This window comes from Falco cherrug, chromosome 5 (assembly GCF_023634085.1).
Source record: "Falco cherrug isolate bFalChe1 chromosome 5, bFalChe1.pri, whole genome shotgun sequence".
NCBI classification, from domain to species: domain Eukaryota; kingdom Metazoa; phylum Chordata; class Aves; order Falconiformes; family Falconidae; genus Falco; species Falco cherrug.
In genome coordinates, this window is record NC_073701.1 from 46,963,581 (window position 1) to 46,991,148 (window position 27,568).

The window sequence follows — 27,568 nt, forward strand, 5'->3', positions numbered from 1 at the left end:
CTGCCAAGAGGTAGTAATGCCCCAGACAGTGGGGAGAGTTGATCAGAATATCCTACCACCTAGGGAAAGGAGAGCGACAGATGCAATTTTATGTTCAGAGTGCTGCCTCATGCTCTGAAATGAACTCTACACATGACATAGTATAGCAATTCGGAAAAGTATTCCCAAAGTCAGCATGTCTTAGTGATACAAAAACAGGGAAATTCAGGAAAAAAAGGTATGCAAATTAGATATTTGTTTAAACGAATGATCTCTGTAATCATACATAACTTATTCAGGCAATAAATCTGTATGAAGTGAAGTGGCAGGCTGACATTCACATACAATTATGCATAGTGTTATGTACCTTATAACTGTGAGTGACATTGCTGTTTCATTTGGGGCCTCTGTAGTATAAAATAACAGCCAACATGGTTACAAATATGGCTTACAAACCAGGCCAGTTAGGTAATTACTACATTTATAGCTTAAAATAAAATCACATTTTGGAATCTGCTTATCTATACAGCCAAATGTTCTTCCCAATAAAATACCAAGGAAAAGATCGTAGTGGTATATGGAAAACCAAGACAGAAGGAATTACAGTACATTTGTACTGTCAACTCATTGACCTTGTTAGATATTACAAAGATTATGGGTGCCCCCATGAATGTTCTACAGCTTCCTTGGTTATTCTCTGTGCCTCTGATACACACCATATTTAACAATACACAAAACATCTTTTTAAATTAAGACCTAAAAATATCCTCTAGGATCTGTTTTTCATACTGGTCTTACTACATCTAAGAAAAAAGCCTATGTTCAGCAGGCAGCACGCTTCCAAAGCCTGGTATTTGAACTAGTGAAAAGTCTATCTCTTTTTTTTTTTTTTTTTTTTTTTTTAATAGTAATTACAATGGAAAGTTTTGTAGTTGAGCCACATTACCATTGAGGCAGATAATGAACTCCCTTGGCCAATTTATGGGGTAGGGGTATGGCAGCCTTCCCATCGCACTAAGTAAGTTTATGGTGATTAATCAAGTAGAAGTCTGAAAAACAAGGATAATTTTGCATTTTCTTCCTTTACTGAACAACCTGTAATATTGTCCTGCACAGTCTGCTAATTTTTTTAGATTACCAGAACCAAAAAAAATCAACAAAGTAAATTTTCAGTTACAAGAGTAGAAGCATTAAAGTTTGAGTCAGAGTCTGGTTAACTCTGTGCAACTATGCTATAAAGATGCTATTGTATTTTGTTCCACCTCTTAGATCACTGTTCATAATGCAGGTTCCCTCTTCAGCCCAAATTTCACGGGGAGGTAGGAATTATGACCCACTCTACCTCACCTTGCAGACTCCAAATCTGTATCATAACATCTGGCCCTTACATACAATGCTTGATATAGTTCTGGCACTCTTCCAATACTAGCTCAGCTGTGTAATCAAGAAGGTGCTTACCCTTACACAGACTAGATAGGTAACATGATGTTAGTCAACAATCATCTATCATTCTTGTATATTTCCTAAATCATGATTCATAACCAAGATAGCACAGGTCAAAAAGTCAATTGCCCGTTTCAGATAGGTCTTGCTGCTGCGATTGTCATTTGTCAAAGCAGACTCCCAGTCCAATTACTTATAGCGGAATGATTATATTCTGAAATTCCTGTACCAGGTGGTAACTAATGAAGAATTCAAACAAAGATAATGGATGAGAACATATAGTTTTGGAGGATATAAACAGAATGCTTACAAATATCATTCATCTAACTCAGCATAATTCTTTTGTTTTTTTAACTATTGTAACTCATTGCTCTTCAAACCTGTACAATACAAAAAGCTGTCTACCAAACTGTCATTTAATATTTCTATCAGTTCTCATTTACTGTTTCATTGTCAAAAACAGAGCAGATCTTCCTTTACACAGAAATAAAATACAGAGTAATTTAAATTTTGAATTAGTTGCATAATGTTGCTAAGCACTTCATTAAGGAACAGAAACAGGTTGATAAATAGATTACTGTGAAAGGCTGGGCTTAAAGACGTTCTATTTCTAGTTTAGCTTTTTGCAATCTTACATTTATCTGGAAAAATATTTAAACCTCTGCTTTGTTTTCCCTTTTACATCATTTTGCTATTAATCTTTAATCTGATATTAAGCTCTTAGGGTAGCTAACAGAAGACTACAATCATGCTGTGATAACTAAACAGAGTACTGTATTCTTAAAAAATATAAACCTATACCTTCTATATATAATTCTGTATCTTCTATGACACTACACTTACACCAAAGACTGTGTAAAGGATTATTTAGTCATTTACCTGGTCTGGAGGAAGGAACTCTTGCTATCTCTAGGGAACAAGGTTTTTTGGTCACTGCTATGTCTATCGAATCACAAAGACTGCTGTCATTTTCTGAAGGAACTGCATCCAGAGGTACAGAAGGTATTGCTTCCAATGCATGACCTCTCTTCTTTGTATAAGATTCCTGAAATGCAAACGTTTAAATTGGTAAGAGAGATATTTCTCAGATGACACAGGAAAAGAACTAAGTTCAACAACTCTGGCTAGCAAGGTTTAAAATTCAGCAAATTAAAACCCACATTCCACTGAAACCAAATTGTAACAGACTGGAAGAATTACTTGCATGCTAGAAGATTACATTTCTTGTTTCTTTAAATTTTTGTGTAATATAGTTCTTGTTTAGTTACAGAAATGTCTTTATCCATCAAACTTGGTATTTAGCAAAAGCTCCAACATAACCGCTCTTGCCATATCTGCTTTGCTAGGTTCTAATTCAGGGGATGTCTCTTCAAATTTTTTAATTATACCTCATGAAAATGACAATTACGTTAACTTCATATATATATATATATGAAACTGTTTATATTATATATAAGAAAGCTAAAGATATGTGATCTCAGTTTTGATGATAGAATCCCAGGTTGTGAATGAAGATGAATTACTGCTCTGTATTTGACAGAAGAGCAATAATGGTGCAAGGTCTCTTAACAGTGACACATGTAGAGAATTCCCATCATTAGTGAATGTTGAGGGAGGAAGGGAGGGGAAAAAAGGACATTAAACTGTCTAATCAAGCAGATTGTCTCTGATTTAGAACATGAACGAGAAGATAACATACAGTTTCACCAGAGTTTCTTGATTTGTGATTTTTTTTTTTTAATCCCAGAAGAAACCAATTGCATAGGCAAAGACATTATTCTCGCATCTTTCTTACAATGGACATATGGATGCCTGGGAAAGTCAAGCACTGCAAGTAAATAAAATATAAAAAATGCAAAGGGCCAGAAAGAACCCTGACAGATATTATCATAGCGCTACTCAGAAGATCACTGAAAATTATGACGACTAAAACAGGATGTGGAATAACAATTTCTTGAAAAAGAACAGCTCACATTATCTAAGGTAAACTATGGCTGTAGATAACTGTCCCTTTTTTAGGTAAATTATACTGTTAGCGGATCATTACACTACTGAAATCCTTGCCGTTTTTTCTGCTCATTGTGTTGTGACCTGTTTTTTATGAGAGTTCATAAACTGGTAATAATTCAAGGCCTCTCGAAGGACAGGGTTGAGATAGCAACAACAGGAGCTCCACTTCAAAATTCTATTTGATTACTTCAGTAGAATCAAATTTTAAATCCTAGGTTAAACCACCGCTGAACACAGAACTTGCAAATGAATACTGGAAACAGTGAATAGGGAAAAGAAATCATACAAAAAAGAAAAAATAAACAGAATACTAACAAGCAGTTATAATAAAAAATGAGTATGTACTAGCAAACAATACAAGATCAGTTGTATTCCTGTCAGTGTTCAAAGAATATGCCTAAAAGAGGAATGTGATTATGTTTCTACCTCTTCAGCCCTTTCCTGTTTATGTCTAGTCCAAGTATGAGGTCTCTGCATTAGCAATCTTACTGATACATACTAATAGTAACTAGTTACAGCTGGTGGACTCTAAAGACGTAACAAGCAATTGGAAAAGTTTGTTAAGTGGGCTTAATGCAGCTTCCAATAGTTTTTTTTAACATTAGCCATCTCATTCCTTAAATGAAGTTAACAGAAAATTATCCTATATTAAAAAAAAAAAGTTATTTCTTTTAAATCCTGCAAATAACACTTGCATAAAATGAAACATGGATCTTAGGAACAGTACAACTGAAATCAAGAAATATACAAATACATGGTTTTATTACTAGAATAAATGTGCATAAGGTGAAAACTTAGGTTTAAATTAAAGATGACTTTAAAAACTTTGTAACTTAAAAATAACAGTTCTATTAACTCTGTATTATATTCCTGTCTTTTTATCACAATAAACATAGCAAATATTTCTCTCTAGACCACTATGTAATGTGGAGTCATTGAAGCTGCAGAAGTGCAACTGCTAGACAAGAGGAGGATTCCTTCCTGCCTTGAAAAAAGAGGAATTTCTACCTTGTCTATTTTAGCCTGCGGTAAAAAGACAGAGGCAAAAATTTATTTACCAAAGCAATGACTAAAACAGCAGACTTCAATTTAATCCTTGTACATGGAAGTTTCTATAAAAGTAAGTCAGAACGCCAAAACCCTAGTAAATCTGCTAGAGAAGCTGACAAATACTGCAGCTTTAAAACTGTCACCAAACACTGAAGTGAAACACTGCTCAGCTCCTAAATTCAGCTACATTCAAAAACCATAAAAAATTGATATATGAAACGTAAGAATAGACATTGGATCATACTTGGTATCTATGCCACCCAATTTCTGTCTATAAAGACAGCCAACAGTGCTGGCCCAGAGAACAGTGAGATCAGCACAAGACCATGTAGTTATACTCCTACAACCCTTTGTGGGTTCCACACTTCATAATCAAAAGGTGCTGACTTTGTTTTGCATGTCCACCAGCCACACTTAATAAAATTACTTCCTTAGGTTGCCTTGAGAGCGCGTGTCATTTTTTACAGCTAAAACCAAAATGGGATGCATGCAAACTATCTCACCAGGTTTGGCATCCCTAATACTTGTACTTCAGAAGGCGACAAATTCTTGTTCTTTACTTACCCTCTCCTTGTGATTTCACAGAACTTTCATACTTCCATTGTCTGCTCCTTTATGGAATGAGAACTTCTAATCTACTCACCCAGCTGTTCCAGGATTTTGACCATCCCTGTCATCCCTCACCCTCAGTCTTCAGTGATGTTACAGGGATCAGATTTTCACATGGCATTCAAGATAAGGGCTTACCAGGTATTCATACTGACATAATGATTTTCCCTCTTTTGTATTCTACTCCTTTCCTAATTGCTCTTAACATTCAACCTGATTTTCTGAATGTTATTCAACATTGTGCAATTAACACTGCAAGAATATAAATGTCAGAGAAGAATAAATAAAATTATGGGGTTACTGAGAAAATGGTTGGAATGTAAATTACTGACAAGTAAATTCTTCCTAAATCTCCCCCTAATAAAGCAAACATATAGTTTGCCAAACAGATAAACTGGAGTAAAAAAATAATTGTTAAAACTTTTAAAAGTCTGGAATTCTATCAACTGATTAAATGAAGATGATAAGCCTCAATTAAAAAGTGCATATGTAGCAAAAAAACCCAAACTGCTCATTGATGGAAAAAAGCAATGTAAAGTCTTCTGGTTTTTCCATTTTGCAGTTGCCGAGCAAATTTTTAAACTCTAAACTAATGGAAGTTATATGTTAGTAGATGACATAAAATTTTCTTCAAGTATCAGGCATCAAGCAATGTGATTCTGGTTTTTTTTCAAAGATTAAAAGCTCTTCAGCATTCTCAATAATACCAGTTCTGTTGTCTCACCTCACCCACTGCCATGAGCAGTAACTACAATAATCCTACATGTCCTCAATATTTTCATCTGCATAATAAAACTGTCTAAAGAAACACTTTTTAACTATAGTTGAAAAATATTTAGTTCTAAAATAAAAAATAATCTGAGTTTATTTTTTAAAATTTGAGATTATTAATCTTTAATTTCTGTAAACTATTCCAAAAAGCTGAAGATGACACATGTAACTGACCACAATTATCAAGTCAGAATCAGTTCTTATTTGAAATTACAGCTTCATAAAATTAATGTGCTGGCTGCCAGTATATTAAAACAAGTATTTTTGTGGAAAGGATAAAAGCACATACACAATAGAAGTGACAGAAAAAGAGGAGTGAGTGTGGGTGAGTCACTGGGAAAGCATTAGAGAACAGTTGCCCATACTAATAAAATATAAATTAGATTTTTGCCTTGTAGAAAGAAACAGCTAAGTGAGATTAAAGTTGCTGAGCACATGCCAGGGACACACATAGCCCTTACTCAGAAACCTCCAACTGGGTCTCTCCTGAGCATCTGCTTGATGTTTAAATAACTATCATGTGTAATCTCGAACCTAAACAGGACTAGAAAATAGAAAGGGGCAGGGTGGAGGGGGGAGGGGCAGGGGAAGGATGTGATTGTTGATCAGTGGGAATGAATTTGCTTCTAAAATATCTATATGGGAATTGCAAATGCTTATATACAAGTGTGAAACAATATTCCATAACATATCTTCAAAAACTACATGATGTTAAGTTAGACCTTTTTTCCATGTTTCTGCCAAGCTTCTAGCTACTCTTGCTTCTGCTTTCTAGATAATCCTGCATTCCTTATAAGACTCAAGCTGAATGTTGTATGCTCAAGGACTGAGATATAAGCAGTATATATGACTTCATGTTTATATGACCTCAGAATAAAATGATAGAGGCTCAGTAGGCATCTAATCTGAACTGACATTCTGACAAGATAGAATTTGTATTTAACTGATTTTTTTTTCATACTATCCATCTCCTTTCTGTAGAAATCATGTCAGTTGAAGTTTTATTACTTTCTTGGAACATGGGACAACAGATCAGAGTCAGACATGACTGCCCGATGACCAACAAATCAAAGAAAAACTTATTCAAAGATGTGCTGTTACACTCATTCATCACAGCGATAAAGTATGTAGGTATGTTGTGTCTCACCAGACAATGATTAACTTATTTATAAATTTTAAATTTATTAACAGTTGTTTTGATCTCTTGGAGCCTAGGCTACTCACAGTTGAAGGCCACACCATATCCTGTTATTTGAAAACTTACTAGGTCTGGATTTGCTTAAGTCTCTCTTTTGATCTATGACTACCTTGTCATTAAACAGTAACCGTCCTCACAATTTATGTAAGACACCTAATAAGAATCATAAACATATAAAAGAAACAGTTATTTTAGCCCTAAATCACTTCTTTAGAAAGTATGGGGAGCAAGAATGATCTTAGGCATTTTTATACTTGAAAATATAAGTTAAGGACACAGGTTTAGAAATGGAATGATTAGGGGGCAGTTTCAATGGTCTTAAATTACATTTTCAGATAAACTTTTAAAGAAAACTTTATGGCTATAATTATTGATTTTATGGCTCTTCCTCCACCACAGTGGGAGGTGTGCCTAGTTGTTCTTCAGGAGAGTGCTCTGATACTTCTATTAATAAAACTTAGGAGAATTATTGATCCTAAATGCTTCATCACCCAAAGCTGATGATTACCATGAGAGTGAGCAATGACTGTTGCATTTATCCCATTTATGTCATAAAATCATAGAACAGTCTGGGTTGAAAGGCACCTTTAAAGGCCACCTAGTCCAACCCCCCTTGCAACCAGCACGGACATCTTCAACTAGATCAGGTTGCTCAGAGCCCCATCCAGCCTGACCTTGAATGTTTCCAGGGATGAGGCATCTACCACCTCTCTGGGCAGCCTGTGCCAGTGTTACACCGCCCTCATCATAAAAAATTTCTTCCTTATATCTAGTCCGAGTGTCTTTGCATCAAACATACTTGTCTATGTTTTTAAGCAGACTGATGTATAACATTGTTGGATTGGGACACTTCACACTGAAATATTCATGATAAGTAACCGAAGTTGCTGAGAGGAATCAAGAACTCAAACAAGAAAAAAGTCCTAACTGGCGACTGAAGATAATTAGGATAGTTTTTTGGCATGCAGCAAAGCGGTGGGGAGAATGCCTGAACCTGAAGGGTATTGTGTGAGTTTGTCACAATAATGTACTTGGCAAAAACAATTAGAAGTATTTCCTGTGTCGTCATAACCTAAAAACACAATTAGATGGTGAAATATTTATTTTGACTGCCTCTCCACTGAAGGAAATTAGGAATATTACTATAATTTTATGGCGAATAAACCCACTTATCTATTACTAATAATTTAACCAAAGTAATTTTTATAGTATTGTGTAATTAGAATAATTTTTCATGAGTCAAGCTATGATAAATGTTCATTGTTATGTCAGCTAGAAACACTTGAATATGTAATTTGTCACAGAACAGATAATAAGGTTCATGATACATTACGGAATCTGGAAAATCCCCAATAATCTCATTTAAGTGTAATGACACTGGAGGATCTCCACTGGTCTGCACAGAGTATTTATAATATCGATTTTAAAAGGGTATTCTCTTTTACCCTCTCCCCAGGCATCAGAAATAGTGGGCTTGCTGTTGTAGGAATAATACATGTACAGAATTATCTGAAATAATTTTTTCCTCCAGCACCTGAAACAACCTTTCAGTAAGCCTTCCACAGAGCTAAGAAAAAATGTTTAATTTTGAAAAAAAATGCTAAATCTGTTGTTCTGTATATTTATATTGTTAGAAATATAAAGATGATGCATAATTCTTCAGAAACCATTAAAAAAAGTTAGATCTGCTTTTTCAAACTTTGTGTTTGAGAAAAAATGAGCATTATTTACATAGCACCCCAAATGTAGTTTTATCTTCTCCTTTTCAAATGCATATTTTCACATATCTTGTTTAGAATCTAAAATTTCATATGAAAATTCTAGAGATGTCAACCCCTGAAAGCTAAAGGTCCGTACAAAGTTTTACAATACAAAACTCACTAATGTAGCCTTAACTATAAATGTACGAAAACATGGGTAAATAACGAATGCAGCGTTAACCTCAGCAGCAGAAACGTATCACTATATTTTATGTGGCGTTTTCATAATTCCATCTGGCAGATACTCAGAATATCAAATGAAGTTAGATTGTTGTAGTCATGTTACATGCTTTCCCATGCATACAACATTCAGGCCATGAAAAAGAGCAGATGCTTCCTCTAATAAATAACTCACTGTGACAAAGAATATACTACAAGTCTACATAATCTGGTTTATGCAAATGTTAATGGTTGTGTGTAGCAATACAGCCTAATACAATAACTGGTTTAACAAACGATTCTTAGGTTAGCTGAATAAAACGCAATTATAAACTAGAAAGTAATTTCCAGGTTAAATATCCTCCCATTTTTCCCCACTGTTTTCATGAACAAGATTAAACAAAAGAACACCTTGTTTGAATACCAAGCTATAGGAAAATGCCTATTTAAAATAAATGCTATTGTATTAAAAAGATAAAATGAGCTGGAACTTCAGCTCCATGGGAACAATACTTCATTGCCAGTTGCTTATGCTCTAACGCCTAGGTTTTAAACAGACATGCACACAACACACACACAGCAGTTGGCTTAATACATGCAGAAAATTTTGGTAAATAAAAAAAATCAGGATAAAAAAACTTAATAAAGTATGTTATGCATTACTAAGTATGATAATAAAACCACTAATTAATCTCTGTCAAAATATTCTGGTATTATTTCATAGCCAGAACTTCAGATATGAAGGAGAGTCCATACAAACATTTATTTTCACACAACACTTTCTCTAGTAAGAGAGAAAATAATGCATTAGAAAGTGAGAAGTTTGGGCCAGAAGGTGTCTCAGAAAGTGAATGAATAGGCTCAGGAGAGTGTCACAGTTTCAAGGGTCAACTTCAAAAACCACAGAAGAGCAGGAGGAAGGGTGTTCTGGTATTGACTGTGGCCAGAGAAAAGAAACTGCTTTCCACTTTCCCAGAGACTGGCAAATACATGTGTGCTTTGACAGGCATATCAGTTTGTTAACTAATCAGAGTTCTTCACGGGGCAGGGTGGGGAGAAAGAAAAAAAGAGAAGGTTTTCTTATTTGTAATAAAGGATCACAACAATTTTATAGAAAGAGTGGCAGATCTCCTGACTTACAAGGATCCCAATGATCCCAACAGTATGTGACTAACAACTGACAGATTCATTTTGAGCATCACAAGATTTTTTTTAAAGTCACCATTAAATCATTTTCCCCTAAGCCAATAAAAGAAATTTTCCACTTTGTGTTAAAATTTTTGAATGTGCCTGAGAGTAGGTGTGAAATACGCACAGGAAGAGTTTAATGAGAATTTATAGTTCTGCCTTTGGACCACAAGGCAGTGAATCATTCATGCTGCTTCTCTCCAGCTGAGACACCTATAGGTGTGGTCCAGCTCTGAAACAAATTTTGTCTCCTACTCTACAAAAACCTACCAGTCTTGGGTTTCCAATAGAAGCAGTGAACATGAAGTAAAATATTCCCTCATATTATAAGGGCCAAAACCATAGGAAATGTTAGATACTGAAAAAACCTGAAGTGGTACCAGTATTTACTAAACAGCAACTGCAGAAAAAAATTAACACACTATGTTAAGCAGACAGCCTGAAATTTGCTCACATTTTATAGCTTCATTTCTACCAATTACTGTACCAGTAAATGAAAAATGCATGGGTTGCTGTGGAGAGAAGAAAGGAATTGAATACCTGCAAGCAAAAGATGTCATCTGTTTGAATAGTAATTTTCACTATTAACATATAGCAGAAAAGGACCCTAGGACTGTAAACTGACTTGATTGGAGGGCAGCTAACATCACTAAAATGAGACATTATGGGAGACATTTTCATTGAAAAGAAATCTTTGCCACTAAAGTGTGTTAATCTATCATCTGTCATGAATAATCTGTGCATTTTTAGAAAATATTCTCTATATGCCTATGCATCTTGTTCTGAAGTCATGTAAATACTTTCACAAATTTGCACAATAAAAACCAGTTACAAATAAACATTTGCTATTGCAGGAAAGGGAATCTCCCATGTTTAAAAGTTTTCTGGTTTGATACTGAAGAAATAAAAATTTAATTATGTTTGATATAAAAGTTATTATTGTAATAGTGTAAGCCAATAATCTCTTAAAAGAAATCCCTCCTAACACATGCTCCCACAGTAAAGCAGAACAAAAAATAAAATGTTCTTCCAAATATTAAAGCTATTGAGAGTCACATTATCAGAAATTATCAACTTTGTTGTGAATCACACCTTTATCTGGTACACAACTGAAGAGAAAATGAGATACAAAATCAACAGGAGAACATTTTGAAATCGTTCTCTACAGGTCCCAGGATGCATGCGAAGTTTGTAAAAGTTAGTACTTTCTAATCAAATAGGACCAAATAACTTTCGCCTACCGTAAGCACGGTATTTCAGCAGTGTGAAAACTGAACCTAACAGTAAGACATAATCAGAGGGAAAGTAAATTCATACTGTAAGTTAGAACCAGTATTTTAAACCTGTAAAATAAATTATTCCATTACAACAGGAGAAATACACACAATAGTAGTAAATAAATGTTAATAAAATGTTGTCCTTATCTCCTATGTTTTTAAAGAACCTGGTAATTTCCTATTTCAAACCACAGCTCAGAACCAGAGTTCTGAATTGGACCCTATGAACTCTGCTGTTTCCTGGTCAAAAATGTACCAAAATCCACTAACATTTGTAAGACAGATATTTAACTTTATGGATACAAGAAGTTCCATCACCCAGTGCTACCTTATCATACTGCCTACATACTCGGCAATCTTATGAGGACCAACTTGGCCATGTTGAACTGTTAGCTAAGGCTGAAATACAAGGAGAATACATCAGCACAGTTACTTAACTCACTACTCATCACCAAAGGGGAAAGAAACAGTCAGCTTATAAACATGCTACTTCCTTATGGCTCTTTACATAAGGAATCCCACTGTTTTATGTCAAAGCTCTACTGCTTTAATTGTTACTGTAATGATTTCTATGGTATGATAATCTGCTTATTGCAAATACTCAGCCTTAGTTATTGCATAATGGAAACCAAGAATGTGGAGATTAAATAAAATGAAGTGAATAAGGATTATAAGGGAACCAATGTCACGTTTGCAGTGGAATTTGAACTTAGAAAGCTTTCTATAGGTTCACTGCAAGATTCCAGTTTCAGAACACCTACCGCAGAATCATATGTCTATTTGGCCACCATTAAGGACTCTCACCCCAGATTTGCAGTCATACCAGCTGTATGTAATACTTTTACTACAGATATTCTCTACTAATGCTGTGTGACCTTCCTTCATATGTGAACAAACTACTGTCAGTGTTTCACATAAACAAGATGGTAAAAATTACACAGAACTTTGCCTACTGATTCTATTGCTCTCCTTCAATTTCTTATTTTTCAACAAATCAAAATAGCAATGTAAATGCTTAAAGTTAACATACACTCAGGCAATTTGCAAACTCAAGATTGTTTACAATTTCATGATGAGGAAACAGAACTGGTCACAGAAACAAATCTGCTACTCAGAAAGCCTGCATGTCATGTGGAACCACCTAAAGCCAGACAACAGGAAACACTTGGCAGTGGGTCTTTCTGGGTCAAAAATGAGATTCTAGCCACTTACAATCCAAACTGCAGAGTGTCTGCAGCTCTTCTTTGGTCATAAAGTCCTGATGAGAAATAGATGTCCTTAGGAGAAAGATATTAATAAAGCTATTCTTAAGAAGTAGCTCAAAAATTCTTCACTTACTTTACAATATAATGTTATCACATTCAAAAGAAAAAGAAAGATACACTCAAATCTGTCCACTTCAGATGTGGGCAGAAAGGAGTGAAGGCAGGCTTTCTGCTTTGTCAGCTGTGTACCTTCTGTAAGTGCCCTGGTGTTTAGTTTGCACACAAATTCAACTCAAAAGCTAGGCATGTAGTAAGACACATCCCTCTACTTCATGTCTCACACTGGCTGGCTTCCAGTTCAACATAAAAGAGCAATCAATTGAACATCTTCAGAGATATCCGTACTTTCTCATTGATACAGGGAGCACAGCACCCAGATGGGTTTCTGAATGAACATTCTGCTATTGTTATTTATTAATCACAATGCAAAACCAGTAACTCTATAAAACCAATCTGAATAAGGCAGAATTTAGGCACCTGGCCACATACAAACAGATTACAACAGTTTACTCAAAAAGCTTTATGTATATATGGAACTTAAGTATCTGCCAAACATAAAGGCTTGATCAGAGACAAAGCTAAGGACTTAGACAATTAGGTAGGCTAAAACACTGTCTGAGAATTATGGACACAATTTTGCTAAGTTCAGAATTAGTTAGAATTAAATTGGACTTTACATTGCCTAAAGATTTTATTTTCTCTCTTTTTCACAGTATAAAATGCTGTGAATCAAAGATCAGGTATATATATATATATAAATATATATCAGGTGATATATATATATATAAAAATATATATATATCACCTCCAAAAATAATATAGCCAACTTCATACTGTCAATTTATTAATTTACCTCAATGTCTTCACACTTAGATCCTTTATGTTGAAGTACTCTGCAAAATGCCTGGTAGACTGTTCTGGTTATACAGAGACACAAGGGTTTTTACAAGTTTTCTCCCCCTTTTTCTAAAGCAACACAATTATTCCCTATATTATTAGTAGTATTACTGTTATTTCTATTTATTATAGAGACATTTTATGGATCAGGACTTCTTATTGCTTCTGCTAAGTGAATAGAGCATTTGTATTCTACAGCAATACAAATTATTAACATCATTCTAAGTAGGAAAACATAGAACAACGTTTCTCATTTCCTAGCTGAATTGACTTCGAGAGACCTTCAAGTGAAAAGATGTATTTGACTAGAATTGGCAGATCATATTTTCTATCAATAAATCAATGGAAAATACCTTATCATGAAAACATGTGACAACGTATTACATATTAATTACGTATTTCGCTTTGGTATCTCAAATATGGACTCTCCTTAACTTCAGTTGCATTTTATTTGACCTCCAATTCATGAGTTCATCTTAATTATGAATTATTAATAGTGAAAAAATCATAGCAATTAGTTTTGGATTTCAAGAAAATCTTAGCCTTAGACTGGGTTTGGATTTTTGTGAACCCATTAAGTGTCTCCTGATAAAAATCTGTATGTATGGAAGCCCAAACAGGACTAAGCACATTAATACTTATGCTTAAGTAGGCTTAAGTAATTTGTTGAATCAGGATTTATCTCATTTTCAGACTCATTATAACAGGTACTGGTAATAAAAGTATTCAGTGAAATACAACAGCCAAACATGACATTAAAGCCAAGACACGCTATTTATTTTGTACAGCAAGAGGATTCACAGTCACAGACTACAAAGTTGTTCTTTTTAAATGCCCCATTGTTAGTCAGGTCTTTGCTTCAGAAAGAAATCAGGTTTATCAGTTTTACAGACTTCTCCAAGGACTTACTCTATGAAGAAAAAAAAGAACAAAAAATCCCTCACAGTTTCCAGCATTAGCTTGTCAGTGGCTCTCAAATATATTTATACACCATCATAAGAAAAAAACCCAACAAACCCAAACCAGAAAAAAAAGTTGCTAGGCCCAAAAAAGTCCCAAAATGTCAAGTACCTTTAAACAGTCCTTCCCAGAACTGCAACCTTACCACAGCATGACTTTAAAGCTAATCCATGTAGTAAATCCATGTAGTAATCACAGCGCCCAGATACCACCACCCAGCTGATCTCTTAACTCCACATACCTCAAATACCAGCCTTTTTGTCCATAAACTCTCCCTCCTGCCACTATCACAGAAAAAACAAATATAAAGTATCTATGATGGCTTTTCCTCCACAAAATGTAATACTGAACACTAAACCCAACTTGCTCAGATTAACCAGGAATTTCCACATAGGTTTTCAAGTTTCAGCATACTGCTTTAATATTTCTGTTCTGAAGCAACTGAAGTTCAAACATGAAGGTTTTAATACAAAGTTGAACTTCTTTCATATACAAGACTATTTGCTATGCATTACTGCTATTCATTTGCTACGCAATTCAAACTGATGGGGTTTTTTTCCATTTTCCCATAATTTGTCAAGCAGTACTGAAAGCAAAAACAGTCCCTGAAAGTGTGTGTTATGGTTACCACTAAATGTCAAACAACAAAATAACAAAATATAACATACTTATACTATTTAAGATCCTCCCAGTTGATCACTACCATATTTCATTTAGGAATGTGACAGTGATCAATTCAACATTAATTTCTACGTTAATTTGAACATCTTTAATAGTAAAGTCCATCTTGAAAACCAGTATGGTCATCAATACTTCAGATGATTACTGATGTATATCAACAATTTCAGTATTGTTTGAAATGTCTCTTCTTTCTCTCATCCCATTTAATTTTGCTGTTGCACGATCACACCAAGAGATGACACAGACCAGTGATGCCCAGATTTACACAGTGCTGGACAGGGATAGCCATACTTTCACAAACAGTAATTTACAAACTGAGGAACGTGGAGTCAGTCCTCAATTTTTAAAGAAATCAGCTCATCTGAGGTCACATATCTAGAATTTTAGAGAATTATAGAATGTAGATGTTTATAGTTATATGAAAGAGATCCCTAGAAGTCATCTCTTCCAAATGTTCAGTCAAAGCCGAGCTATCTTAACCAATAGGTAACTCTGGGCCTTGTCCAGTCAATTCTGAAAATACCCAAGGATAAACAGTTTACAACATCTTTGGTTACATCGCATACTGTGTAGTGGTGTCCACATTGTACAACTACTGCAGTAAAAATGCGTTTGCCACAAGGCATCTGAAGTCATGGGCAACTGTAAATTAACATTGGAAATTAAGAAGCTACATACCTATATACAAGAACCAAATGCTCGGCTTCATTCCTTAAAACACAATCAGAAAATATAGCATAGCACTAAAATTAGCCATAATTTTTTTCGGTACAGTTATTTCCCATCACTGTTCAGCATGGTATAATCATCAGCTGCTGATTCTTTCTAGACAGAATACATATTGCACTTTTCAGTAGCTGTTTCAGAGTGTGGGTGGGTGGTGTATTCCTGAAATTACCAATAAAACAGTTTACTGCTGAAGAGACAACATCACAAATCAAGAGTTTAACGGAAACATCTTTTAAGGGGTAACATAGCTTTCCATGTCAACCCCATGTAAGGAAACTCATCATTTAATACACTAAATCAAGAGGAAAAAAAAAATAATCGTATATTTCACTGAAGGTTAGAAACAATAGGAAAATATTATCGATAATCTAACTATCTTACTCTGGCTATTCGTGTTCCAGGTATACCGTATACTAAAGTTATCCTGGCTAATGTTGGCCTGCCCTGGAAAATAATTCTCTCTCTACCATGTCCATATCATAACCTATGAATTTAGTACCTCACCAAACAGGATAACAGGTTTCCTCCCCTGCAACACATAAATTACATAATGCCACAAGGCTTTCTATTTCTAATTTTGGTGAACTTCGACACCAAGCAATATTAGCCAAATCTGTTTCTTTAGCAGGCTGATTTGAAATGTACTTCCACTTAATGCACTGAGAGGTATAGTTTTTAGTGAATTGAAGGATGACACCATTTCTTGGCTCCAAGTTGTTAAAATATTTTAGCCAATAGTGTATAGTTAAAAATACACTCTCTGTTTTTCTCTGTTTTTATTAAAGAGCAAAGAAGAAATACTCCCTCTTTTATACTCGTTCCTCTGAGTTAAAAAAACTACTGTAACACTCACACTGAGCTTAAAATCTAAAAACATATTTAGAGGCAACTGAAAATAGGAGTTCAAACTGGAAGAATATGTTAAAATGAAAAATAATGCCCAATAAATTTCCCAATATTAAAATTCTCCAGAAAGAGACAACATAGAGTCTTGCTGTCTCTCTCCAGAGAGTATCACTACAGAGATTTTTCAAGAATAGACTTGATCTCTATGTGAGAACTGAGTTAGCTCCTTAATTTCCTCATTCATCTCTCATTATCCAGAACATAATTGCACCGTAATAGTTTTCAGTGTCAGGCTTTCTATAAAATAACCTTAACCCACTTCTACAATACAAACACAATACAAAATTCCTTCCCATTAAAAATTACTTTTTAATAGTATATAATAAGTACAGACAGACATGATGACTTCTGGAAGTTGGACATGAAATTCAAACCCCTATTAACTGATGTCCATCATCAAAGTCCAAACTCTAAATATGCCTATTACAGCCTAAACTGATAAAGAAACAGTATCACATACAGTTTATCTCCCAAAACTGTAGTCAGGAGTTCACTTTCATTTCCCTCCCTCTAAGTAGAAGACATTGTATTGGGACATTTCCATAGGAGAACCTGTGACAAAGTTGCTAGAGTTCCTACCTCTAGGAATCCTGGAGTTGTATAAGCAGAATATAGATCAGTCTTAAAAGTAAATGTGAAGGTATCTCAGAAGTTCATTGCTTCTAAAAAGGTGAAAATCTGACATTAAGCCAGAAACATAGTGCTCCTTTAAATATTTAAGTAAACTTTCCATATCTGTTTTATTTTTGCAAATTGCTGTGCTTCCTGGCAACTGGCAACATGATTTATACTTATGGCTTTTAAATCGAAGTTCAGTTTTTCCATAGCAACTGCACTGTTCTCTCTACAGATATTACTTTTGTAATAGTTAGACAAATACAGTGTTCCTGGTCAGCTGTCATGACAAACATATGCAATAACTGTCAGGATTTTCAATTTATTCATACAACACTTAATTCAAGAGACAGTGCAGTCAAGCTGATCCAGCGGAATCTTTTAATGGGACATAGCTAAACTTACACAATTAGGAAAATATGCTGGCATGGGCTGTCAAGATTAAGGTGTACAGACTGCTTGCTTTAAACTGATAATACTGCTACGATCACACAGGACTGCACCACACATCTCTCTGACATTGCAGATGGCACTCTATTTATAGCTGTACATCAGGCCCCGTTTGCCCCTTAGCAAAGAAATACTCGAAGCACATTATCCATGAAAAAGAAAATCAAATGAAAACTACAAAGTTTCATACATTTGGATTAAGCTGCTCCATTCCAAAGAAAATGTGAGTATGTATGTATGTGGGTACTGATAAACTTTGTAAAATAAATATATTATTAGGACCTGATTAGTAAATTAACCTACACTGCAAAATAGGAGATTAAGACCAAGAAACAATTCTATCACTGGTACACAAGAGTGTTCTACCCTTATCACATTCCTTACCCCTTCCTTACCTTGTGCCCCTTAACCAATTGATAAAGCAAACAAATGCCCTCGCCAAACTGGTCTTTGTTCAAATTGCTTCCTACTACTTTACCAAAAATCATGTTCAGGCAAAGTGGGAGAGAGAAGAGCTCTCCCTTGTTCAATCTTCTAAGCTTATGCCATAAAGAAGCTTTATGGAAAAATGGCTGAAGTATTCCAGCACCTTAACCTCCAGACCCAAGTTTCTTAATGACTATTTCACATTTAAATCTAATGAGATTGCAGAAGTTCAGGTTCTGTCTTCTCTGTAAGGCAGAAGCGAGAGCCAGGAGTAGACAAACATGCATAGCACTCTTCATAGTTCAGACCCTACTCCTAACAGTATTGTGTCCCTGGACTTTGGTACCACATAGACAGACCATTATAAGAACACAAACACAGGTTTTTACAAACCCTATCTGTTCTTGCAGTGTGCAGCACTGGGAATCTTCAAGAAAAAATCCCGTGGTAGAATACTCAGTCTATACAAATGCCAGCCAAGACATGCAGATATAAATGCAGATGAAATATGTTCACACACATACATGGAGAACCTGTCTATGAAGTGCATGCACAGCCACCTAGTATATCAGTTAAGTGTTCCTTCTCGGTCTTACTCTTCTTTTCTGCAATAACCGGTCAAGTAACAAGCACATTTCAAATCAGCTTCCTTTTTATATATTTTATCACTTTTACCAGTATCTGTGGCAGTGCTGAGTACAGCAACAGGTCTTACTGTCCCTGCAGAGCCTCACCGGGGGCCCCTACCCATGCCTGTGCCCACAGGCCCAGCAGCCCCATTTCAGCTCAGCCCTGGGCCCTCAGTTCCCACTGGAGAAAAGCTGCAGGCATGACCATCTCTGTGCCACACCTGTGCCCGTGTCTGGCAGGCCGTGACTCGCAGGCTGACTTCCCAGCTTCACTTCAGATCTGCCTTATCACTATGGACATGCTGGTGATCTGCTCTTGCTGCCTGATTAATGTCACCAGGCCTGATCCCAACTCCAACGTGTGGACTGACTTTCTGGCTTGACGTTGGACCTGCCTCAGCACCATGAACTTGCCTGATGTGCTGTGCTGAGGGTGGCCCCCTCACAGGGGCAGTGGGACAAGCTCCAGCTGGTGAGGACCTGCCCTACCACCACAGGCAGCCCCTGTGGCTCCTGATGCTCTCACCCCATGGAGTCACCAGTCCTCAGTGCACCCTGATGATACCCACATACTAAAACCTTTTCCTCTGAATAAAGCAGAAACCAACACACCCTGTGGTTTTTGTTCCATCTTGTCTTTTTACCAGTGCACACTGGATGCTCCTCTATTGAAGGGCAGAACTTGGTGTAGCTCATCTACACACATAAAAGAAAACACAGTCTTTGCTTGTACTAGGGCAATCTGGGACCAGCTTTTTTATCTCAGCATGTCTCAAAGTTCTCTTAAGTGACTTTGCCTCAGTGTCAGTTTGCACTAAAACAAGGTAGACCAACATGCCCTTGAACCTTTGTGAACCGTCTGGATAGAAATACACTATTTAGATAGACGCACGCTGCCTTCCCTGGGAATTGGTGGTCTTCCTGTCCATAGAAAACAGATCACATCCCTACTGGATGAGACTTCTTCCAGAGTATAGTGGAAACAGCTAGATATGTTCTGAAGGGTTGTTTTAGATTTATTTTTGGTTTTAATCCAGGCTGGTAGAAGTGCCTGTCTTGCACAAAATAATACAGAAATTAGAGTACTCAGGAGATATGATCAAGTTTCATTTTTCTGTTTTAGAGATCCACACCCACAGACCCTATCTATTCCTAGATTATAGGCTTTTCTGATAGAGGGGTATCTTTAAACCTTTTACTACGCTGAAAAAAGTTTGATAAAAGTTGAAATTTGACCAGATTAAAAAGCAGCAGCCAAAGATAACCATAACTCTGTAGTCTTCTGCTTATGGCACTCCACAAAATCATAAACACACACAAACATTAAGCAGGGACCAAAATTCAAACTCCTTTTACCAAAAAATATTAGGGGGAGAAGCCAACCATGTACATATTAAGCTGATTATGCTATTTCTACCTCTGAACTTTCCTATTTGATATTTATTTGAATTATCAGTCTCTTGACTAAAGCTTCCTCATTTAAGATTGTCAATAACAATGACACTACAATTCTTCCAGCTTTTTTTATAATTAGCAGGGATTGCTCAAAAATATTTTTTAAGGATCACATTTCAGTTTTCTTTCTAGTACTTACCTACAACATATTGAGATCTCTCCAGCTAAAAGTTATACTTTGTCACATAACTCCTATTCTTGTGGCTACTCTGAGAGAAAACTATATATGAAATGTCATATTCTTTTATTCCAGCTCTTGCAAGAAAGTTCATTAGTATCATATTTATATGATGGCCAGAAATGCAACCATTAAAGCATCAGAAATCTTGGCAGTTACTGTAGGCAGATTTTACATTCAGAATGGAGATCCGTGGAAGAGAGTCTAGCAGTATCACACCATTTGTAAAAGCTTTCTATCAGTTTAACAGACATGTCATTGCAGAGTAAATTGTTTCCAATGAAGCCTGCAATGCTAGAATTTGAAAGTGCTGTAGAAGCACTTTTTGGGGTTTACATCTGTGAAAGTTTTCAAAACTTTTTTCATGCTGCTATTTAAGGCTATTGGAAGTTCTGGAATCTGTAGAAGATAGTTATTTAGTTATACTGGTGGAAAAAAGGTTTTTCTTTTGTACTGACTGACAGTAAATATAGAACCAGGAATTTCCTAAGAAAGGTTTTTTCAGATATAAAATAATCATTTGTGAAAGTCAACATTTTTCACAAAAATATGCAACAGTTTTACAAAGGGCGGGATTTCTGCCCCAAAAGATAGATTAATTTCAGGAAAAAAGCAATAGCTCCACATTAATTATAAATCATAACCTACAAATGGAATTCATTCTGCTAAAACAGAAAAAAGCATTTAATTTTCAGTCTCTCAAAATCCAACTGGATATTCTTGCTGTTTGTTTGTTGGGGGGGGAGGGGGATTTTTTTTTGGGGTGGATGAAGCTGTTGGCTGGCTCCATTTCGATGTAGAATTGGTTACTTTCTAAAACCCTGAAATTTTTACAAGACACAAAGATTTTCCATCAAACTCTTCCAGGACTTCACCAATTGTTAGACTGTAAAAGACAGTTGCTTATTCTGAGAATTGCTGTATTGCTTCTAGGTTTTAAATGGTATCTGCAGAACAATTTACAAAGAACTTTCTATAACAGACCTTTTAAAATGACACTTCCCATCACAGTACAGACAGAAATTATATACTGCACATCAGAAGTACCTCCCAGTCAAGCCTTTTTGCTTAAGTGCAATAAAGAAATCAAGTTTGTTGAGGAGATAACTGCCTTTTTCTTTGGCACATTGAAAATTGTTAGCTCATTAGGTCACAGATGGACAGTGTCATAGTCTCACCTAAAATTCACTTTCATTTTACCATTGCACCTCCAACTGTGTACATAAACCAAGAATCAATCTTTGTTCTCCTTTGACGTGTAAACACAATACATTTGCATAACTGTAAAATCTATTTTTAATTACAAGAGAAGTGAAAAAATGAACTGGCCCTTTGTGTTCAAGAGTAATTGATAGTCCCCTCTCCCTATTTTGGGATCTTTTAGTAGCATATGGATTTTAAGGCAAATGTCAAGTACCCTTATTGTTTTTTCATTATGAAGTCTGCATTTACTGAAACATTAGTAGTCTGGCATGAGTATCAGAAACACATTTTTGCACTTCTACCTAAAACATGCTGTTGCAGATTATATCTATCATAATTTGTTAGACCAATTCAAGATACTGGTCTTACTCTAAAAACTGAAATAAATACTTTGTGTTCTTGATCCCTCAGAACAAGATGTTCTCTGCTGCATTCTGAAGTAAATGTGAAAGATCCAACAGATTAGCGAACAGCTTGAAAGATTGCATACACTGATGGTAACACTTTATAAGCTGAATTCACTAGTTTGCAATTTGTTTTTTTCTTAATTCTTTTAACTTACTTTCTCTTTCCTTTCTTCCATAAAGAGAAAATTTTCCAAACCCCAAAACTACCTCTGTCTTCAATTTTTTATGGAGAGAAACAATGTAGAAAGGCAATCTGTCATTTCATGAATGAACGTAGGATGAATATACTCTTTTGTATGCATAATTAAAAATTTTAATAGTTCTCAGAGAAAGAAATCTGAACTATTGTAAGGTTGAGTTTAAAATTTAAGTACAATGAATAAAAGTAATTCAGGAGTTACTATTTTAAAAATTCTAGTTTTCATGAAATGGATCTCTTTATGAAAAGGAAAAAGACACCAATCAGCAAAGCTAACTTTCTTCTGTTTATCAAATGCATGCCTCAATTTTGTAACATACTTTACATATACCTTACATTAAAAAGAAACAAAAAAAGTTTATTTTTTTTAATTAGGAAAAAAGTCTAAAATGGCATATATGTTCATCATAGGAAAGTTTAACAATAATTAAACCATAAGTGATAAATACTTAAATAAGAAAAGTTCCATTTAAGAATTATTTTTTGAAAAAAACTCTTAAACCCAAGGATTTTGTAACTAGGGCACTCTTACTGTAAATAAGGATAAATCCAACAGCTCTCCACCTTGCCAAATGTCTAAAATGATAGATAGTATGAAGTAGAAAACAGCTACTGAAAGGCAAAAGGAACACAAAAGCCCCTTATAAAAAGATAGGGCAGTGCTCATTGTTATTCAAGTGCCTTAGTTGCCATATCCTGCTTCCATTGACTGCAGTGGAAGCTTTAGCATTAACTTCAAACAGGTGCAAGTCCCACGAGACTAAAGGGAATAAAACGTACAGTCACAGTATGAAAGCAACAGTGTATAAAGTGTGGTGAGACAGGATATGCAATTCTAATCTGGTACACAGAATCTGACAAAGCTGTTTAAATGCAGTGCCAAGTAAGGATGCAACTGAAAAAACCAGACATTTATAAACAGAAGTTTGGCAGGCCTTCATTCAATGCTACAAGAAAAGCGCAGGAAAAATGTTACAGAAATGAGTGCGCTAAACTATAGTGGGGGGAGAGAAGAAGGGAGACCCAGAAGCAGCAATAAGCATCATCCTGTTCTGTAGCAATACAATATCACTTGTACAGGACACAGCTGTTGGCATGCCTTGGTGGATACTTCAGGCTCCTTGGTGCATACTGCAGACTGGTCTGCTCAGAGAACTGTTGGGACTTAGACCCTAGTAAATTAGCCATTTTTCTTTATTCTCTGCTGTGTTATCATGAGCATTTAAAAATGTTTGGGCATTTTTGTTTTTTCAACTTAAATAATTTTCAAAGAGTAGTCTGGCTATATTCTTACATCAGTTGAGTTATGCATGATGTCCCTAATTCTATAAAGAATGTAGCTAAGATGTCATTATATTAATCAGACAGTGGTCAAAAATAGAGTACTTATCCCAAAGGAAGTTATGTGACTTAATAATTTCTTCCCAGACAGAATCAGAAGAAAAGGCTATGCAACAAAAAAACTATTTGTCTAAAGTGATGGTAATAAACCTCAAACAGTCTCAGTATTAAACCCAATGTGGATAAATATCACAGCAGGACGACCAAACCTCAACATTTAATTTTAGAACCAGGTTTTGGCATTAAAATTAAGATAGAAGGTAACAGTTCAGAAGGTGATAAGTCAAGATTAGAAAGAAATTACTGTAAAATGTAAGGCAAAGAGAGTAAGCAGCTCTTCTACAGTTAGCAAGTTTTGTGATGAAAAGGTAAACATATACCTGTGCAAGCATGGGAAATCCGAGGTTGCTGCATCCATTACAAGGTGTCAATGCCTCCCATAAACCTGAAGGACCACAAGTATTTTCATCTGCATCATCATCTTCTTCCTCTCTTGGTGATAAACGTGTTGAAGAGGGCCTCTGTGCATAAAGAAACAGTACATTCAAATTAAACACTGTGATACACTGTAAAGAAACATTCTACTAAATTAACAGATTCCCATTTATAAATTCAAAAAGTTAAACTGCCATTTTAATAAAAAGTAACTATTTGACTCAATCTGCTGTATGAAAATCACACTTTGTAAAGAAGATGCATATTGATCTATCTGCAATTATACTTTAACTATGAGTGAACATAATAATATACAGAAAATAAATACGTATTTTTAATGTAATATCAAGTAATTGGCAATTTCTACTTCATTTTACTTTACAATTTGCTTTAACTTCATTAAGTTTAGGATATCCTACAGAGAATAAAACTAAGATTTAAAAAAATATATCCAGATAACCCCAAGAAGAAAATACTATAAGCTAAGGGGAACTTGCTTCAGTGGTCATCTGTTATGGTCAGAAAAGAAAAATACAGCTGCATCACATTTGCCTGGATCGGTCCATGATTTTTTCAGAAAAAGATCAATTCAATCAAAATATGAGATTTCCATTTTTATTTTATATTTACCAACAATAAATGTGTTAGCTTATGTTGTAGACAAAAATTTTACTTAAAAATGCTGGTCTTATTTTGTTTCATCAGCTAGAAGGGATGAAAGGTACTAGGAGAAGTCATTCAGATACAAGCATTAAGGCTTCCATATTGATCTGTGAGAAAGGAATAATGCTGATTGTTGCTTAAACCAGTATCCTAATTTTCTATGACAGCCAGAAACAGGAAGAGTGGACAGTTCCCATTTATTTATGTTATTTTGCTACACAGGATTAGTCCACCCCAACTGAATGAATTGCAGTGGCAACTTTTATTGATTTCAGGAGAAGGAGGAAAGTTAAGCTAGTAATGAATGATTTTTATAATTTCATGTTTAAAAAATTACAACAAAAAAACCAAATTAAATTTTACTCACATCTAAATTCTTTGTCCATATTTAAACTGGAATATGCAATAGCTGTTCTAGCCTGTTTGACATTTGTTTGTACAGCCTACTTGATATTCAGGTACTAAATGCTGTCTTTAGAAATGCTTGTTGGTATTAAACAATTTTTCAGAAGAAGCTGGATTTTTGCTTGACTAACATAATGCTGTCCAAGACGATGGCTCACCATATCTATTAATCTGGTGGTAATGTTAGCTCTAAAGCACTGCTATGAGGCCCATATAAAAATAAAGAAACCCCCCCACTTAGCTGCAGATTATTTTAGCCAATGGAATAAAGACATGTGTGGAGTCTGCTGCAAGAAAGGGAATGCAGAGGTGACGGAAAAGTAGCAGGGGGAAAGAAGCAGAGAAACAGCAGCAGTTCTAAAGATGAACACAGGCTGATGGAAACTGTAAAAGAAGCAAAGGCACGGCACAGACAGGCAGTAACTCAAATTCTGTAACATCTGAGGATCATTTAACCTTTGACTCTTGTGCTAACTTCTTCTACACAGATGTGGCTGGTATACCATTAAGTTAAACGGAAAAAATATTTCTAAATTCTGTTTCAGCTTACTCACCAAAGAGGAGAAACACAATACGCCTATCTCCACTACTCTGACTCCCCTCGCTTTGAAAATGGTTGTTCCCTTGTTACAGACTTCATGAATCTAGCCCTATCTTCTAAACTTAGGTGGATTTATTTACTTTTTATTTTAAAAGTCGATTTCTGAAACATTCTTAGCATGATATTTCATGAGGTTATTTTGACAGTCAAGTGGTAACACAGAATGTGTTGCCATAGCAACCAATATTCTTAGACAGATTATTAAAAGGATTGGGTTAACTCTGCAGAGTGTAGGTCGGGAACAACTATTACTTCTATGCATTTGCATAGACAAAGGAAGCAGACCACAGGTCTTTCCATTCTATATTTATGATGCCATCTTCCATGGTGGTTGCCCTACGTTTATATTTTACATCTCAGAATTGTTGCACCAGAGAATAAAGTGCTTCTTGCCCCCTGGAGCAAAAGGCAAAGAACTGCAGCAGTGCGAGGTACAGGAGAGCAGGGAACACACATTAGCTGTGACCTTACACACCAGTGTAAGTGAATGAAGACAAAAGTCACAGAAAAATGTCAATACACCTTCTAAAGGCAAAAAATACATATGCATAATACCAAAGAGAAACTTTCAACATAACTACAGGAAGATGAATAATGAAACTGAATACATTTGAATCATTCAAGGGAGAACATATGAGTATTTAGCCGTTACAGGAACGGAGTACAAAAAAAATCATACCAAGATATTATTGAACAACAGAAAATGTACACAAGCAGAACGAAAAGGAGTTGTATTATTTCTATTAGATGCATGTTATATAAATAGCCTAAGACAGAGTGAGGATCACAGTAATTTGAATTAATATCAATATGAGTAAGAAACAGGAAATATTAGACAGTCAGATCATCTACACATTCAAAAAAGGAACAGTAAATTTTAGACTTCATTAGACACCCTACTGGAATAAATTGACTAGTACTCTTATGCAACCAGACAATCCAGGTATGAATAACATGATACCGGCTAGTTTACAAACTACTGCAGAGTAGGGTTGGCTCTTTTTATACTGAATGACAAATTTCTGTTTTGCCCAGATTTCTGCTATGATAAAGCACTAAAAAGGAAGCGTTAGGAGAAACGTATGTGAAGGGTCAAGAAAGAGTTATTGCTGTCACCCTTTTCACCCATCCGTGCCGTGCTGCCAGAAGCCCAGTTCTTCCCAGACAACAGGCACAAAGGAATAAGTGGGAGTTGCTGCAGGGAAAGCTGCATTTGCAAAGAGGAGGGAAGGAGTTAATAGCTGCATGAGAGAAAGGGGAGTCAGAAGTCCCCTAAATGGGGTAGACTGGGTGTGCATACCCTGGGGAGAGGGATGCACCTGGAAGAGACAGGTGAGATACAGAGAGATCTGCAATCGATTCAAGGACTTCAAACCGTCACACAAGCCCACAAAACTCCCAACCCAGACCACCCAGTTTCCTGTTATTCTCCCCTAGTCTTTGTTCCGTTCCCAGAGCTCCCTCATTTTTCTGTTGTTGTATAATTTAATTTTGCCTCCTTAGAGATCCTCTGGACATGAAAATCTGATTTTGTGTATAATGCTGGAAAGCCTTGAAATAGCCCTGTAGGGAGGGGTTTAGTAAAACCACAGTTATTTATACCCACTTCTCAGCAAAAAAGAAATAAATAAATAGAGAGGAAGGGATTTCTGTCACCTAAAGAAAAATAAGACACAACT

General features: G+C 35.6%; 1 protein-coding gene across 4 annotated transcripts in view; it reads right to left on the reverse strand.

The window, feature by feature from the left end:
- ANKS1B (ankyrin repeat and sterile alpha motif domain containing 1B) overlaps positions 1–27,568 on the reverse strand; it is a 441,494-nt gene that overhangs the window by 308,788 nt on the left and 105,138 nt on the right. For all 4 annotated transcript variants that reach the window (XM_027812345.2, XM_027812343.2, XM_027812342.2 and 1 more), the window contains exons 9-10: positions 24,166–24,306; positions 2,302–2,467 (exon numbers count right to left, since the gene is read on the reverse strand). In XM_027812345.2, the coding sequence (XP_027668146.2) occupies positions 2,302–2,467; positions 24,166–24,306 (307 nt within the window). The remainder of the gene's footprint in view (positions 1–2,301; positions 2,468–24,165; positions 24,307–27,568) is intronic.